This window comes from Silurus meridionalis, chromosome 14 (assembly GCF_014805685.1).
Source record: "Silurus meridionalis isolate SWU-2019-XX chromosome 14, ASM1480568v1, whole genome shotgun sequence".
Taxonomy (NCBI): domain Eukaryota; kingdom Metazoa; phylum Chordata; class Actinopteri; order Siluriformes; family Siluridae; genus Silurus; species Silurus meridionalis.
The window spans coordinates 7,197,812-7,210,935 of NC_060897.1; the positions used below are offsets into that span (position 1 = coordinate 7,197,812).

Sequence of the window (13,124 nt, forward strand, 5' to 3'; positions counted from 1 at the left end):
TTCCATAAATACAATTCGACGCAAAGCGTTTTAGTATTAGCCTTTTAAAACGATTCTTTCTTGAGTAACTGTCTGCATAAAATATCTGCATAAAAAGCTTCGTCTTACATATTGTAGCTATGTTGTATCTAAGGATTAAAAAAATATATCAGGATTATTCAATCACACTCATTATCGTAGAGGTTCAAGAAAAATAAACAATTAAACTATTAAAGGGTATGAAAAAATGCAAAATTTTGCCTAATATATTTAGATATTTTTTTATAATGCTCAAAATATTTGTAGTGAATATTCAAAATATTGAAAATAACGCCCAATTGGACCAATCGCGTTTAAATGGTGCGACGTCACGTTTTCTGAGCACGTGACCACCCCGTGACCAATCATCCGGTTTGTTTTTGAGCGGGGGTAGTGGGCGTGGCTTGCGGCACGAGGCGAAAAGAAACCCGGAAGTCTTGCTGATGCTGTCAGTGGGGAAGCTAAGCTAGGCATCTGTCCACTTCACGTTCATTTGGATTCCGTCTTTTCAGTGCGATTATCCTGAGAAACTCCCACACAAGGTAAATATATTACTGTCTAAAGTAGTGCTGATGTTGATGTCCAGCGTCTGAACATCACGTGTGTACATCTTTAAAGTCTCTCCTGATGGCTCGGTTATGGTTAGCTAGCCCGTCCTGTTTGCTAGCTTCCTCTCTCCTGTGTTAGAAGGTGAAGCTCGGTGTTATTTACTTGACACAAATGTATACATATGTGTATCATCTCACTGACATTAAAAGTGTCTAATTGTCATTAAAGGAAATGAATGACGCGGAGATCCAAGCTGTTAGGAAGATCGAGAAGTTCATATAGTGAGACACCAGGGTTCTGTGTGTTAATACAGATGGAGATCATTAGGACTGAGAGATGAGCTGAGTTTGGACCAAACTAATTTCCCTTCTATAGGTTGCACAAATAGCTATTTATTATATAGTCTGATTATTGCGTTACATTTTCCTCCAGATGTGTCACATTTTCCCTCCAGACTCATTTGAAAACATCTGGGTCAATACTATGGTAGATCATGAAGCTCTGCATGATGTTATCAAACTGAAGTATATGTTTTGAAAAGCACGTTTTATGGAGTGAATTGTAGGAAATGCAATGTATAAATGGTAAAAAATTAATACTATTTACTTTTTTTGTTAATGATGTGTGTTGTATATGAAATGGTCAGGGATTTGAGTTGCATGGACAGATGAAGGCACCACCCTAATTGGCACAATATAACAGAGTTTGTGCTGTGAAATGATTTGAGTTTTCACTTTTATTAAACAGACATGATTTCAAATTGGGCAATATCTCGATTTCTAAAGATGTAATAATCATCTACTGTTCTCTGATCTGATTTTTAGGGTGTTTATATAATAAAGCTACACCCTCTTTAGTGTATTCTCAACTCTACTGTGTGTTTTTGTTGGTATCATCTCAATCCCCCAGACGTGTTAAACACCTTCAATGTATGATTAATATAGTTTTTTTTAGAGGGTATGTTCTCAATCTGGTTTATAATAAAGAAAGAATCGAGACTTAAAATGATGACGTAGTGAACAACAGAGTCCAGACTTGTGGATTGAGGAGGTGCTCAGGAGGATTCATTCGAGTCGTCTTTGTGGGGCGAGTAGTATCAAAAATGTGGAGGTCCGACCAAACAGAGTTCCGTTTAGCAGTTTTCAGAGGTAAACCAGTATCTGTGGTGTAGATTAACGTCTGTCGTGGGTATATTTCAGACTTTTTTTTGAGTTGAAGTTGCTGGTATTGTACGAGACGAGCGGTAGAGTTGAACGGAGTTGAGTTGAGGTTTGAGTCGAGGAGGCAGCAGCAGTAGCAGCCGCGGAGGAGACGACGAGTCTACACGCACGATCTTATTTCTCGCTCGGAAAATATGTTAAAATCGCTCCAACATTGGTCTCCAACATCTCCGGACTCATGGTGAAGAGAAAGAAGATCTCGTTCATGGCTGAGGAGCTGGAAAATGGGTAACGGTTCTCGCAAAACACTCACTTTAATTAGAGGTCGAATGCGCGAAAGATTTTTTTTTCTCCTTGTCGTTTGTGCAGGGCGCTAAAGTGTACCGTGTTAATGTCGCGCTAAACAAAGCACAACTGAACTTAACCCGAACCAAGCTATACAACGAACCGAATCGAGACCAAATAGTGTTGTTTAGCCCGAATTTAAAGTGTGTAAAATACCAAAATTTCGACGCGAATGGTCGGGACGGTGAGAGGGGGATTTGAAACAAACAGCGGCGGCCATGTTGAGTTGAGCCGAACGTCGCCTCTTTTCCAACTTCATTACTCTTTTTTAGGCAAACACAAAAAAACAACAACCCACAAATCCTTTAGTTATTTTTATTTCTATGTGCATTTTATTAGGATGACAGTGGGCCAGCAGGCCAGTTCGGGACTCGAGGACTCGAACAAATCCATCCGAAACCCTGAAGGAAGCTGCGAGGGAGAGGAGAGCGCCGCGCGGACACCGAGCACCGAGCAGCCGAGCACAAAGAGGGACACCGACCGAACGCCGAGTCCCTGCGCCTCCGCCTCGCCGCCGAACCCGCCCGTAGCGCCGCCGAACCCCGCGGGCCTGTCCTCTCCGCCCGCCGTTCACGACCAGCACCACTTCCTCCGCTCCAGCGTGCGTCCCCCGAGCAAACGGATCCGCAAAGACGGGCCCGCGGTAAACGGACACAGCAGCACGAAGAGCAAAGGTAAATATAAGAAGCTCGGTTTGTGTGTCCCCCAAAAGAAAAAAGAGTCTAAAACAAAGAAAATCAACAATATAATAAGGTTCCTTCAGACCCACGTGAATAAACAGACATTAACTGGGATACGAGTTTATTGTGACAACTGCATCCTCTTTGCATCCCGAGAGAGTCCAGGAAACTGGGATTTAAAGGACTCTGAGGGGGAATAAATACTAAAATCCGAGCCACATTAGATCACAACTTTGCATCTAAATATGTTATGTTGAATTTTTTTTCAATATGATCTGTGGGACACTTAAAAAAAAAAAAAAAACAGTACTGGAAGTACCTTTTCGGGTCACTGGGATGTTCCTACTGCGGCATCTTTCCTTTTAGTAAATATCCCTACACCATGAATGCACCATAAAATTGGACCTGGATTTGGAATTTTCTAGTAATCTAGGAATTCTTCTAGAGTAGGTCAGAAGATGGGTAATTTTTTATGGAATCGGGTGGAGGAACAGTTGTAACACTTTTCCTTGAAGGAAATAGAAAGCGAGTCTGGTGCAGGGTAACGTTTTAACATGGACATCGGAATCACGGTTGAGATTTGGCATTGGGAAAAGTATGCATTTGTGGTCAAATCGCATGGATTTTTTTTTTTAAGCTCCACGGATAAAAGTGATCTTTTATGATCAAGTGATCGGTTGTGTGCGTGGTGTATCGTGTAGTCTGGTGTGTTTTTGGGGGCGTGTGTGCGTGGGGGTGTTAGTGTTGCTGGCGTCTGTCTCTGGGCATGTTGTTTTTGGATTGGTGTCGTGAGCAGCAGATCTGGAACACCTCCGAATGACTCCCCACTCGCACTTCCTGACGACCGTGGACACACTGCCAACATACACTCGTACCTTGCATGGTTAACCAGCGTTATTTCTCATGCACGTGAAATTTAGGATGCGCAGCTCTGAAAATATGAATAATTAATAATATGGGAATGATACAGCTGAGTAGCACGAGGTGTGTACTGATGTCTACGCTGACCTGGAGCCGAACGTCTTTAGTTAAAAAAAAAACTGCTGAGTGGAGTTTTTTATTATTTAGTGTCATCTAATGAGGTCATGTTTGTGAACCTGTATCATGTATTTGGGTGCGTACTTAACTGTTCTGCCTAAGGCATGTCATGTAAACAGCTTTTTCCAGTTTTAATATTCCCGTGGTCTTCAGTGGAAAAAGCAAAATATGAACATGTTCTTTGTATATATATGGAGGAACTGTTTCATTATTTTTAGGCTGTCTAGAGATATTTTGGGATCCACACTATTCCAGGGCCTCTATTTTTTGTATGATGGGACCAACTGGACTTCAATTTGCTATCTATCCACTCACTCACTCACTCTTTCTTTCCTTCTCCTGCCCCAAGGGAGTGATGCCGTTCCTGCTGTGTCTGCATCAGGCCCTGCAGGCTCTGGCGGAGGCGCTACAGCTGGAGGGAGCTCTCGCTCTGCCCCCCGGAGCCAGGGTCCGGTGGAGAAAGATGAAGGAGGGAATCAGAAGCGTGCACGCAGACAGTGGGAGTCGTGGAGCACCGAGGACAAGAACTCATTCTTTGAAGGACTTTATGAGGTAATCTGTTATTGTCCTGACGGTTGCTAAAGTTCTGAAATGCTATGAATTTTCTTTTTTTTTTTTTTGGAGCTGCATTATGTTAATACAGCGTTTTAGTGGCGCATTTGATTTTTATTTATTTTTTTTAATATTGGAATACAAAATTAAAGTAAGATTAAAGTGGTAATTTTTGGAGAAACATCACAGTATTACGAAGATTGTTTTGCATAAAATAGTTCAAATTTATTTAGTAAGAAAAATCAGACAGACATTTAGGAAATGTGTGACAAATATTGATAGTTGGCGCTTATCATAGTGCTACGGCTTTATTGTCGGAATCTTAAATTAAAATAAATAAATTAAAAATGTCACTAAAATGCCGTCATATAAAACACCCTCACTACTACTGTGACTCCGATTCAGGGAGGTACGTTGTGATGCATCCCAGTGTTTATTAATTAAATCTCCATTTTTGTTCCTTAATAGTTCGTTAATATGTTTAATGCTGTGAAATATCAACGTCAATCTAGTTCTCTTTGTATGCGTTATAGGGGCTATAAACACTTCCTCACCAGTCTGTATCTCCTCTAGAGATTAAAAAGGAGGGGGCAAACCAGCTTTCATGATCAGAAATCATAAACTCCTTTTTTTGGACGATTTCCCGTGGCTGAAATCTTACGTTCTGTTACAACAAACTGACTCGGGAGACTTTTTTTTCTTTTTTTTAACTAAAAACACTATTATGCTAGTTTTACGATTAGACACTTTTCGCTCTAATACATTTTTCAAGTCAAGTTTATTTTTATAGTGTTTTTCACAACAGACTTTATCTCGAAGCAGCTTTAGAGAGTTTGAATTAAGGTAAACGATGTGTATTTATCCCTGATGAGCAGCCTGAGCGACTGTAGCAAGGAAAAACTACCTTAGATGTTATGAGGAAGAAACCTTGAGAGGAACCAGACTCAAAAGGGAGCCCATCTTCATTTGGGTGACATCAAGAGTGTGATTATAAATCAATAAACAATAAAACTAATATGAGCACTGGAATGTGTGATTATGAGTAATGTCCTTTTTTCAGTATTATACAGTCATTAGAGATAATGGAACCAACCATAATCTTTTAAACCACAAGTAAAACTTAGTAAATCGTCTCCCATGTTATAGCGAACACTTATAGAAGAGCCTTACTAGGTCGTACTAGGTTAATTCAAAAGTGCACTTTTCAGAAATAATGCCGCCATCGTCAGTATTTTTATAAAGCTGATTGAATTCTTTGATGGTCAAGAGGTGCAACAACAAACCATAAACACTAACAAATCCTATAGCAAAATAACAAGTCTGAAAACAAAATGACAGTTCAGACAATACTGAACGGGTAGGTGTAGTTTACAAATTCCTTTATGAAAGTTACTCAAGATCAGGGTTGTAGATCTCGATTATTTTAGAAATCAAGAATTCTACCGATTATTCCATCGATTAATAGAGTAGAAGCACCGTTTCTTTATTAATGAGTTAGACTAAATAGATGAAATAATAATACAATACTAAAAAAAAGGAATACTAAATATACAAGAGAAAGTAAGACTGGTCTCTTGAAATAAACAAGCAATTTGTTTCCTTTTTTTTTTTAGAAAAATTGTCATTTTATTGCTGACATTTTATAAAAGAATATCTGTAAACACTAAACCCATTTAGTGCATATAAATAAATTGTGAGGGAGGGGAAGAAACACGGAATTGCAAGAAATAAAGTCGGAATTGCAAGGGAAATAAACTCGGAATTAGGCAAACGTGGCCGAAACGGGCTTCCGTATGAATCTTCTCCTCGCCGTTTTCTCCCCGTTTCTCAATTATTTCCTTCTGCAGCATCCTCTGTGTTTAGCTGTCCAGAGTCCTCCAGAGTTTGGTAGGTGGTGCGTCAGTAATAATGGTCAGCGGGGGAAACGCAAGGCTCCGTGTGTAGTTAAATGGACTAATCAAAGATTTTTTTGTGTTCGAATTATTCGAGTTACTCGAGGACTCATTTCAGCCGACTGTCATTTGAAAGTCAATTAGCTTGTATGTAAAATTTAATTTAAACAAAGTTGCATTGACTTGTAAGACTTGTAAGAAAGTGCACAAAGAACTTCACACATGTTCACGAAACAAAATTAGATACACAATTTGCTACGTTATTCATATTTTGAGTGACAGAAATCTTATCCAATCAGCTGGTCCCATTCGCAAACTATACCTTTAAAATGATCATTATTTGCTATTTTGGTTTTGTGTTGTATTATTGCTTTGGAGATGAATAACAATACTGAAAACAATGTTTTATTCACCTTCCCTTTGTGTGTTAAATCACTTATTATTGCAAACTATGACCTCATAGCTGCTTTATTGCTTTAAAGTATATTTTGCTTGGCTTTTTTTCTCGAACCTAAAAGTGGCAGGCAGAGTGTATTAATAAAACGCCCTGAATTATGATGTGATCTGCAATTACAAGTGACAAATGGAAGTTTGCTCCACTTTTCTTTTTTTCTTTCTTTTTTTTCCCCCCCGTTTTCTCATATATTTCTTGCGCTCTTGATTTCTATCGCAGCATGGAAAGGACTTTGAAGCCATACAGAACAACATTGCTCTGAAGTATAAGAAAAAAGCCAAACCTGCTAGTATGGTGAAGAACAAGGAGCAGGTTCGTCACTTCTACTATAGAACCTGGCACAAGATCTCCAAGCACATCGATTTCAACAACGGTATGACTACAGTCTCAAACATACACATTTAGCTCCATGTGGCTTTTATAAAGTGTAGTGGAACTGTGTGTGGGGGGGAAGGAATCTTCCCCTGCATGTTAAAAGAAATTAAAAGGTAATTATTTTAGATGATCTGTTGCAGCAGAAAAAAATTGAAGGATACAGTGCAGTTTCGATTAGAGATATTTCAGCAACTGTGTTGTGTACATGTGTGTAAACAAGACCTTGCTCATGCTGCTTTTCCCTCGTGTTCCCCTTCCTCAGCGTATTCCCGCGTGCTGAAGAAATCCTCACAGGAACTCTATGGACTCATATGTTACGCCGAGCTCAGGAAGAAGGTCGGAGGCTGTGAGTACAACCTTCAGCTTTTTGTTTTTATTCAGGGTGTACCAGAACCATTTCCAATAGCCTGTTGTAGTTCCCCAGAGGAGCGTTTAATTTGCAAGCCCATATGACACCTTTTTTAGAATCAGCAACAGGCACTTGTGATGCAAATCCAGTTCCAGTGCAAAGATGTGCTGTAAGAATCCTGCTATAAGACAAGTAAAGCCATGAACAATTATGTACATAACGTATGTACGGCGCCTGGCTGAAAAAACGCTTTTACCTTTTTTTGACCGACTCATGCATTAATGATATTTGACAAACTAGGTAGTTTAAGTTATGAAAATCTACTTTGACATGTTCCACTTTTTAACAATCCTCTCTTAGCATGAACAACAGCTTAACACACTCTTGGCATCCATACAGTTAGTTTCTCCAACCATTCAGCTGACATACTTTGCGGTGCCTCTTGTTAAACTCGCAAGTCTGTATTTCTTTCTGACCTTGCGATCAGTTCAGTTCATCCCAGAGCAGTTCAAGAGGATTTGGGTGCAGTGATTGGGCAGGGCATTCCACGATAGATAACACTGTAGCAGACTCCTTGCTTTTTCTTAAATAACGCTTGCGGAACATGGATATAATCCACGGGTCATTGCGTTGTATAGTGAGATTGGTTCCAATTAGCTTCAGTACAGACGAAACAAAACACCCTCGCCCTAATCTTTACTTTAATCTTTTACTGCGGCCAACTGCAAACAATTCTGATTGAATGCATGGAGTAATGGAATGGCCGCCATGTTGGTTCATTATTCCTTTCAGCATTTAACCTACATGTATATGTATATATGAGTTAGCATGATCTCAACCGAAACTTCGGAGGTGGAACGTGGCAAAACTGTTCGCATTTTGTTTCATTTATTTGCATTGAGTTTGATTAAATGTAAAACCGTTCAAATTTGTTGCTTATAAACAATTTGATGTCTCTCCAAAATGAAAAAAGATGGTGTTTTCAAACCTCGGCACTGTATATAAAACCAAATATTCTGGTATATTACGCCAGTAATTAAACGGTCGTTTGTTAACGTGTTAATAAGTTCATAAAATCTGTTAAACAGTAAATGAAATGACTCGGAGCAACGAGAGGTTCATTTGGTTATGGTTGCCTGTGTTTAGCTGAGGAAGTCTGCCATGCAAATATGTCCAAATTTGAGTTTCTGTTCATTTCTTGTTGAAATATTTTGGAGAAACGAGTAGACAATATGATCTTCGACTTCGTCCTGTGAATAATCCCAATTTTCAGTCGCAATTTATCAATACTATGTCAACGGGGACACTTGTAGCAGATTCTTCCCTTTTCTTGTTTATTTATTTTTTCAGTGATGGATGACAAGAATGTGGCCAAACTGAACGAACTCATCATGCAAGGGTAAGTGGTCTTTTTTCTTTTTTCTTCTGAATAATACAAATTATTGCTTAGTTTTAGTTGTGTTTTAGATGGCAATGTTGAATTTAGGTGTGTGTGTGTGTGTGTGTGTGTGTGTGTGTGTGTGTGTGTGTGTGTGTGTGTGTGTGTGGTTTTAGGGCCACCACGGTTCGCTCTAAAGGCAGGAACCTGAGGATCAAAGCCCCCATGTGTCGTGCACTGAAGAAACTATGCGACCCAGATGGTGTGTATATTGTAATCGAGAAATGAGAGCAGTGTGTATTCAGCTGGGAAATTAGAGAGAAACAGTTCTGGATTAGAGGTCTAGAAAATCGTGTGTAGAACTTGGTAGCTAGGCAGCGGATTATTGGAGAACCTATATAATTAGGGGTCTTCCATGGTTGTAGTTTATGTGATTGAACGGTTGGAAGAAATGCTGATTGAGAATTTATTTGTACTTATTCCTCTTCTCTCATTCTGCTTTATCTTCTAGGTGTGAGTGACGAGGAGGACCAGAAGCCAGTTCGGTTGCCATTGAAGGTTGCTGTGGAGCTGCAGCCACGTACTAACTACTCATGGGCTCGTGTTCAGAGTCTAGCCCATAATCCTCGTCTAAGGTAAGTGTTGCCTGCCTCACACACGGATCACTCCTACTCCAGGAATCGTTTCGACCTTGAACGGTACCAAATTCATACCAAAACGTTTCAGTTTGCATATAGAGGGAATGAATGAAGGATGGAAGGAGTGAATTCATTTATGAATAAATACAATTTAATTTATAAAAAAAAACAAAAAAAAACAATCTTGTTTATTTCTAAATTATTTCTAAAATATTTCTAAAAGCTGAAATAAGTAAAAAAATATCTGTAGTAAATTCAATATGAAATGTAAAGATACACATACACGTGGTCACTTAAAAACAGAGGTCCGTACCGAACCATGCATTTTGTGTATCATTCCATCTTTACATTATAGTCAATTGTAAATATTCCATCCCTCACTTTTGAGTTAATAAGATGAAAAATTACATGCGAATCAAGCTACTTTATTTATTTATTGTTTTTACCCACATAATATCTGTGAAATTTTCTGGACTGTGAAGGACTCATTTGTCATGCATCTGACGTATGTTAGACATATTGCTTCCACAAATTGAACAGAATCACTGCTTAGTTATCAGTTTCTGTACATGATGTCTTGCTCTCTTTCTGTTTAACGATGTATTAAACGTTTTGTTTTAGGATGGTCGTGGAGTTGCATAGGAAAGTGTCTAACCTTATCGAGTTCCTGAAGCAAAAATGGGCCGTCCAGGACCAGCGAATTGCATCCTTTTTACACAAACTGCAGAAGTGGTGTATTTTTGAAATCTTCTACCAAAAAATTTTCTGATTGTTTGTTTTTTACATTTTTTTATTCAAAGACCTCCAAGTCTCAATACTGCAAAGGCAGCTCATTATGGGCTTTTTATCTAATTCTTTCCAATTTTCTAACATATATTTTTATTTAAGCCTTTTGCTTTTGTTATACTTAAATCTGTAGTGTTTACTTGAGAGAGTGAGTGGATCAGCTTTATGTTCCCATGTAACGTTTTCACAAAACTTGTGGGATCATTCTGAGGTAAATTGTTGACCAAAATGTTAATGAGGCAGTTGTGAGTCATTGTAAACTGACCAGTGAGCAACATGTCATGGAAAATGTCCTCATAGGTAATTTCATAAAACGGATAGAGCCGGTTTTCTCTGTTTGCCTGGTTTATCTGACAGATTGCGCAACACCTCTAATCACGTTTTCGATCCTTAACTGTAGTCTTTTAGCTTAAAAGTCTAGCAGAACGAGAGGCTCTAGAAGGCGTGGTCCTGCCCGGTGAGTCAGAAGAACTGTTTCTGTATCCAGCAGAAAGCAGCACAGTTTCCGTGTTACCTGAAGTAGCACGGGTCGTTCACTCCAAAGCCTCCTGCACTGTGCACTGGCAGGAGACAGGGCGTGGTCGACCAGGTGTTAGAGACCTGCCAACAGCCCAGATTCTTGGGATTCAGCCCGTCCGAGGGTTGGGAAAACCAGGCAAGAGTGCCTCTGGAGGTGGAGACGTGAAAAGAGCCGATGGACAAGTACCTGAGAGTTCAGAAAGCAGTAACTGCGCTCTTGGGGCAGACAGCACTTTAAACACGGCCCCTAACACTACCACTCCTTCCGTCACGCCAACGTCTACAAGTCTGCCACCATTCCCTGGACAGGAAGGTAGTGGGACTGGTACAGCTGATTCTTTGGGAGCATCGCAGTCCCACACGTGTTCTAGTGGAGCGAGTAAAGACACTGTCGGTCCAGTAGAACCTCCACCACCTGACCATAGCACAGAGACTCCTCTAGGAGGTGGGGCCTCCGCAGATGGAGCCCCTCTTCCTCCTCCTCCTCCTGAGCCTTCTGTCCGTGTTGAAGATGGAGCTACAACTGGACGCTCGCCGCAGCAAATCCGTGAGGAGGGCTGGAGCTCCCAGGGCTCAGAAAATGTCACTCTAGCTGAACTCTACCTCATGATGGGCAAGCCTGGAAAGCTGCAGCTGGAGTATGATTGGCAGCCCAAGACTCGCTCTTCAGCCCTTCCCACCACTCGCAACATGTTTCGGTGCCTCCTAAGACTCGTCTCCTCAGAGGTCAACCCCAAACCAGTGAGTAACCATGGATTAAAGCATTCAAATGACTGTTGTAGTGAAGATCATGGATCATAAGATGTATAATTTTCGCTTTCCTGCTTTTTTGTTGTTCTTGCTATCACCATTACAGGTTTCAGACATGTGTTCAGTAGGGACGTCTCCTATCAAGCTGGTTCAGGAGGAACAGTCTCTGACTCCTCCAGGCAAAACTCAGTCTTTGGGAACTCGCAGCCCCAGCTCTGGGCGACAGCCATACACAGCACGCGCCAAGACACTGCCTAATGCAGCCGGCACAGGTACTAGATATAAACACGATTGTCAAGGTTTTCTGTCACCTGGGGCATTTTGGACATTTCATCATACTTTTGTATTTAAATGTCAGTAAATATATTTAGTACAAACTCCCTTTCTCAGATAATTTGCAAACCCGTCGAAGTATTTTGGAATGTAGACCAGGATGCAGTTAGGCTAATCCGTGCTCTAATTTAGTTTTTTTTGTGTCTCCGCAGGCGGCCGGAATCTGCCACGTTCTCTGTTGGTTTCTGGCAGCGACGGTGATGGGGGCGTGTTTGCTGTTCCAACGACACTGCCACCTAACAGCTCCCGCCACTTACGGATGTTTTCACCCAACAAGGAGGCGGAGTTGGCTTTCCGTCAGCAGCTGGACTCGATCAGTGTAAGTGGTCACTTGTTCAGAAAAACCGAACCCCCACTGACCTAGTCAAACGTTTATCATCAGTCCATAATCACACTTTTTTTTTTTTTTTTTTTTTTTGGCCATAAATACACACCAGGCCTCCAAAATACTCCAAATGCCTTCAATTTATATGGTTGGGTTTAATGCTGTCATGTAAACAGCATGATGAACATATTTCCCTGAGGGGCTGCAGCTATAAAATACCTCTAGCAAGGGATCCTATTAAAAATGCTGAGGGCAATTACATCACCCGCTCTAGAGATTTATGCTGTACCAATTGTGTTCATCAAGTTGCCTTGCTTTCATTTAATATCGTCGTGTTTTGGGGGAAAGAAACTCCTCGCCCATGTTATATATTATTCTGCTAAACATTATTTATTATACTGCTTTTACAAATTATATAAAAACTGAATGCTTTAACTATTCAGCAAGAAACATGGCAGGCTTTGTGTGTGTGTGTGTGTGTGTGTGTGTGTGTGTGTGTGTGTGTATATATACATATATCTATCCATCCATCCATCCATCTCATATATTTTATATATATATATATATATATATATCACACACACACACACACACACACACACACACATCTAAGAAACACGGCAGGCTTTTTTGTGTGTGTGTTTGTGTATACAGTGAGAAAAATAAGTATTTGAACACCCTGCTATTTTGCAAGTTCTCCCACTAAGAAATCATGGAGGGGTCTGAAATTTTCATCGTAGGTGCATGTCCACTGTGAGAGACATAATCTAAAAAAAATTACCAGAAATCACAATATATGATTTTTAAAATATTTATTTGTATGATACAGCTGCAAATAAGTATTTGAACACCTGTCTATCAGCTAGAATTCTGACCCTTTAAAGACCTGTTAGTCTGCCTTTAAAATGTCCACCTTCACTACATTTATTATCCTAAATTAGATGCACCTGTTTGAGGTCGTTAGCTGCATAAAGACACCTGTC

General features: G+C 40.2%; 1 protein-coding gene across 2 annotated transcripts in view; it reads left to right on the forward strand.

Annotated features, from left to right (window-relative positions):
* The first annotated feature begins 438 nt into the window (after nt 1-438).
* cramp1 (cramped chromatin regulator homolog 1) overlaps nt 439-13,124 on the forward strand; it is a 21,618-nt gene continuing 8,932 nt past the window's right edge. The window contains exons 1-12 of one of the 2 annotated variants that reach the window (XM_046866230.1): nt 439-560; nt 2,412-2,746; nt 4,140-4,342; nt 6,908-7,061; nt 7,326-7,409; nt 8,763-8,811; nt 8,967-9,052; nt 9,302-9,425; nt 10,050-10,131; nt 10,623-11,474; nt 11,590-11,755; nt 11,969-12,135. In XM_046866230.1, the coding sequence (XP_046722186.1) occupies nt 2,413-2,746; nt 4,140-4,342; nt 6,908-7,061; nt 7,326-7,409; nt 8,763-8,811; nt 8,967-9,052; nt 9,302-9,425; nt 10,050-10,131; nt 10,623-11,474; nt 11,590-11,755; nt 11,969-12,135 (2,301 nt within the window). In that variant the 5' untranslated portion in view covers nt 439-560; nt 2,412. Of the gene's footprint in view, nt 561-1,630; nt 2,016-2,411; nt 2,747-4,139; nt 4,343-6,907; nt 7,062-7,325; nt 7,410-8,762; nt 8,812-8,966; nt 9,053-9,301; nt 9,426-10,049; nt 10,132-10,622; nt 11,475-11,589; nt 11,756-11,968; nt 12,136-13,124 lie in introns of those variants that run through there. The other variant, XM_046866229.1, reaches the window with a different exon arrangement.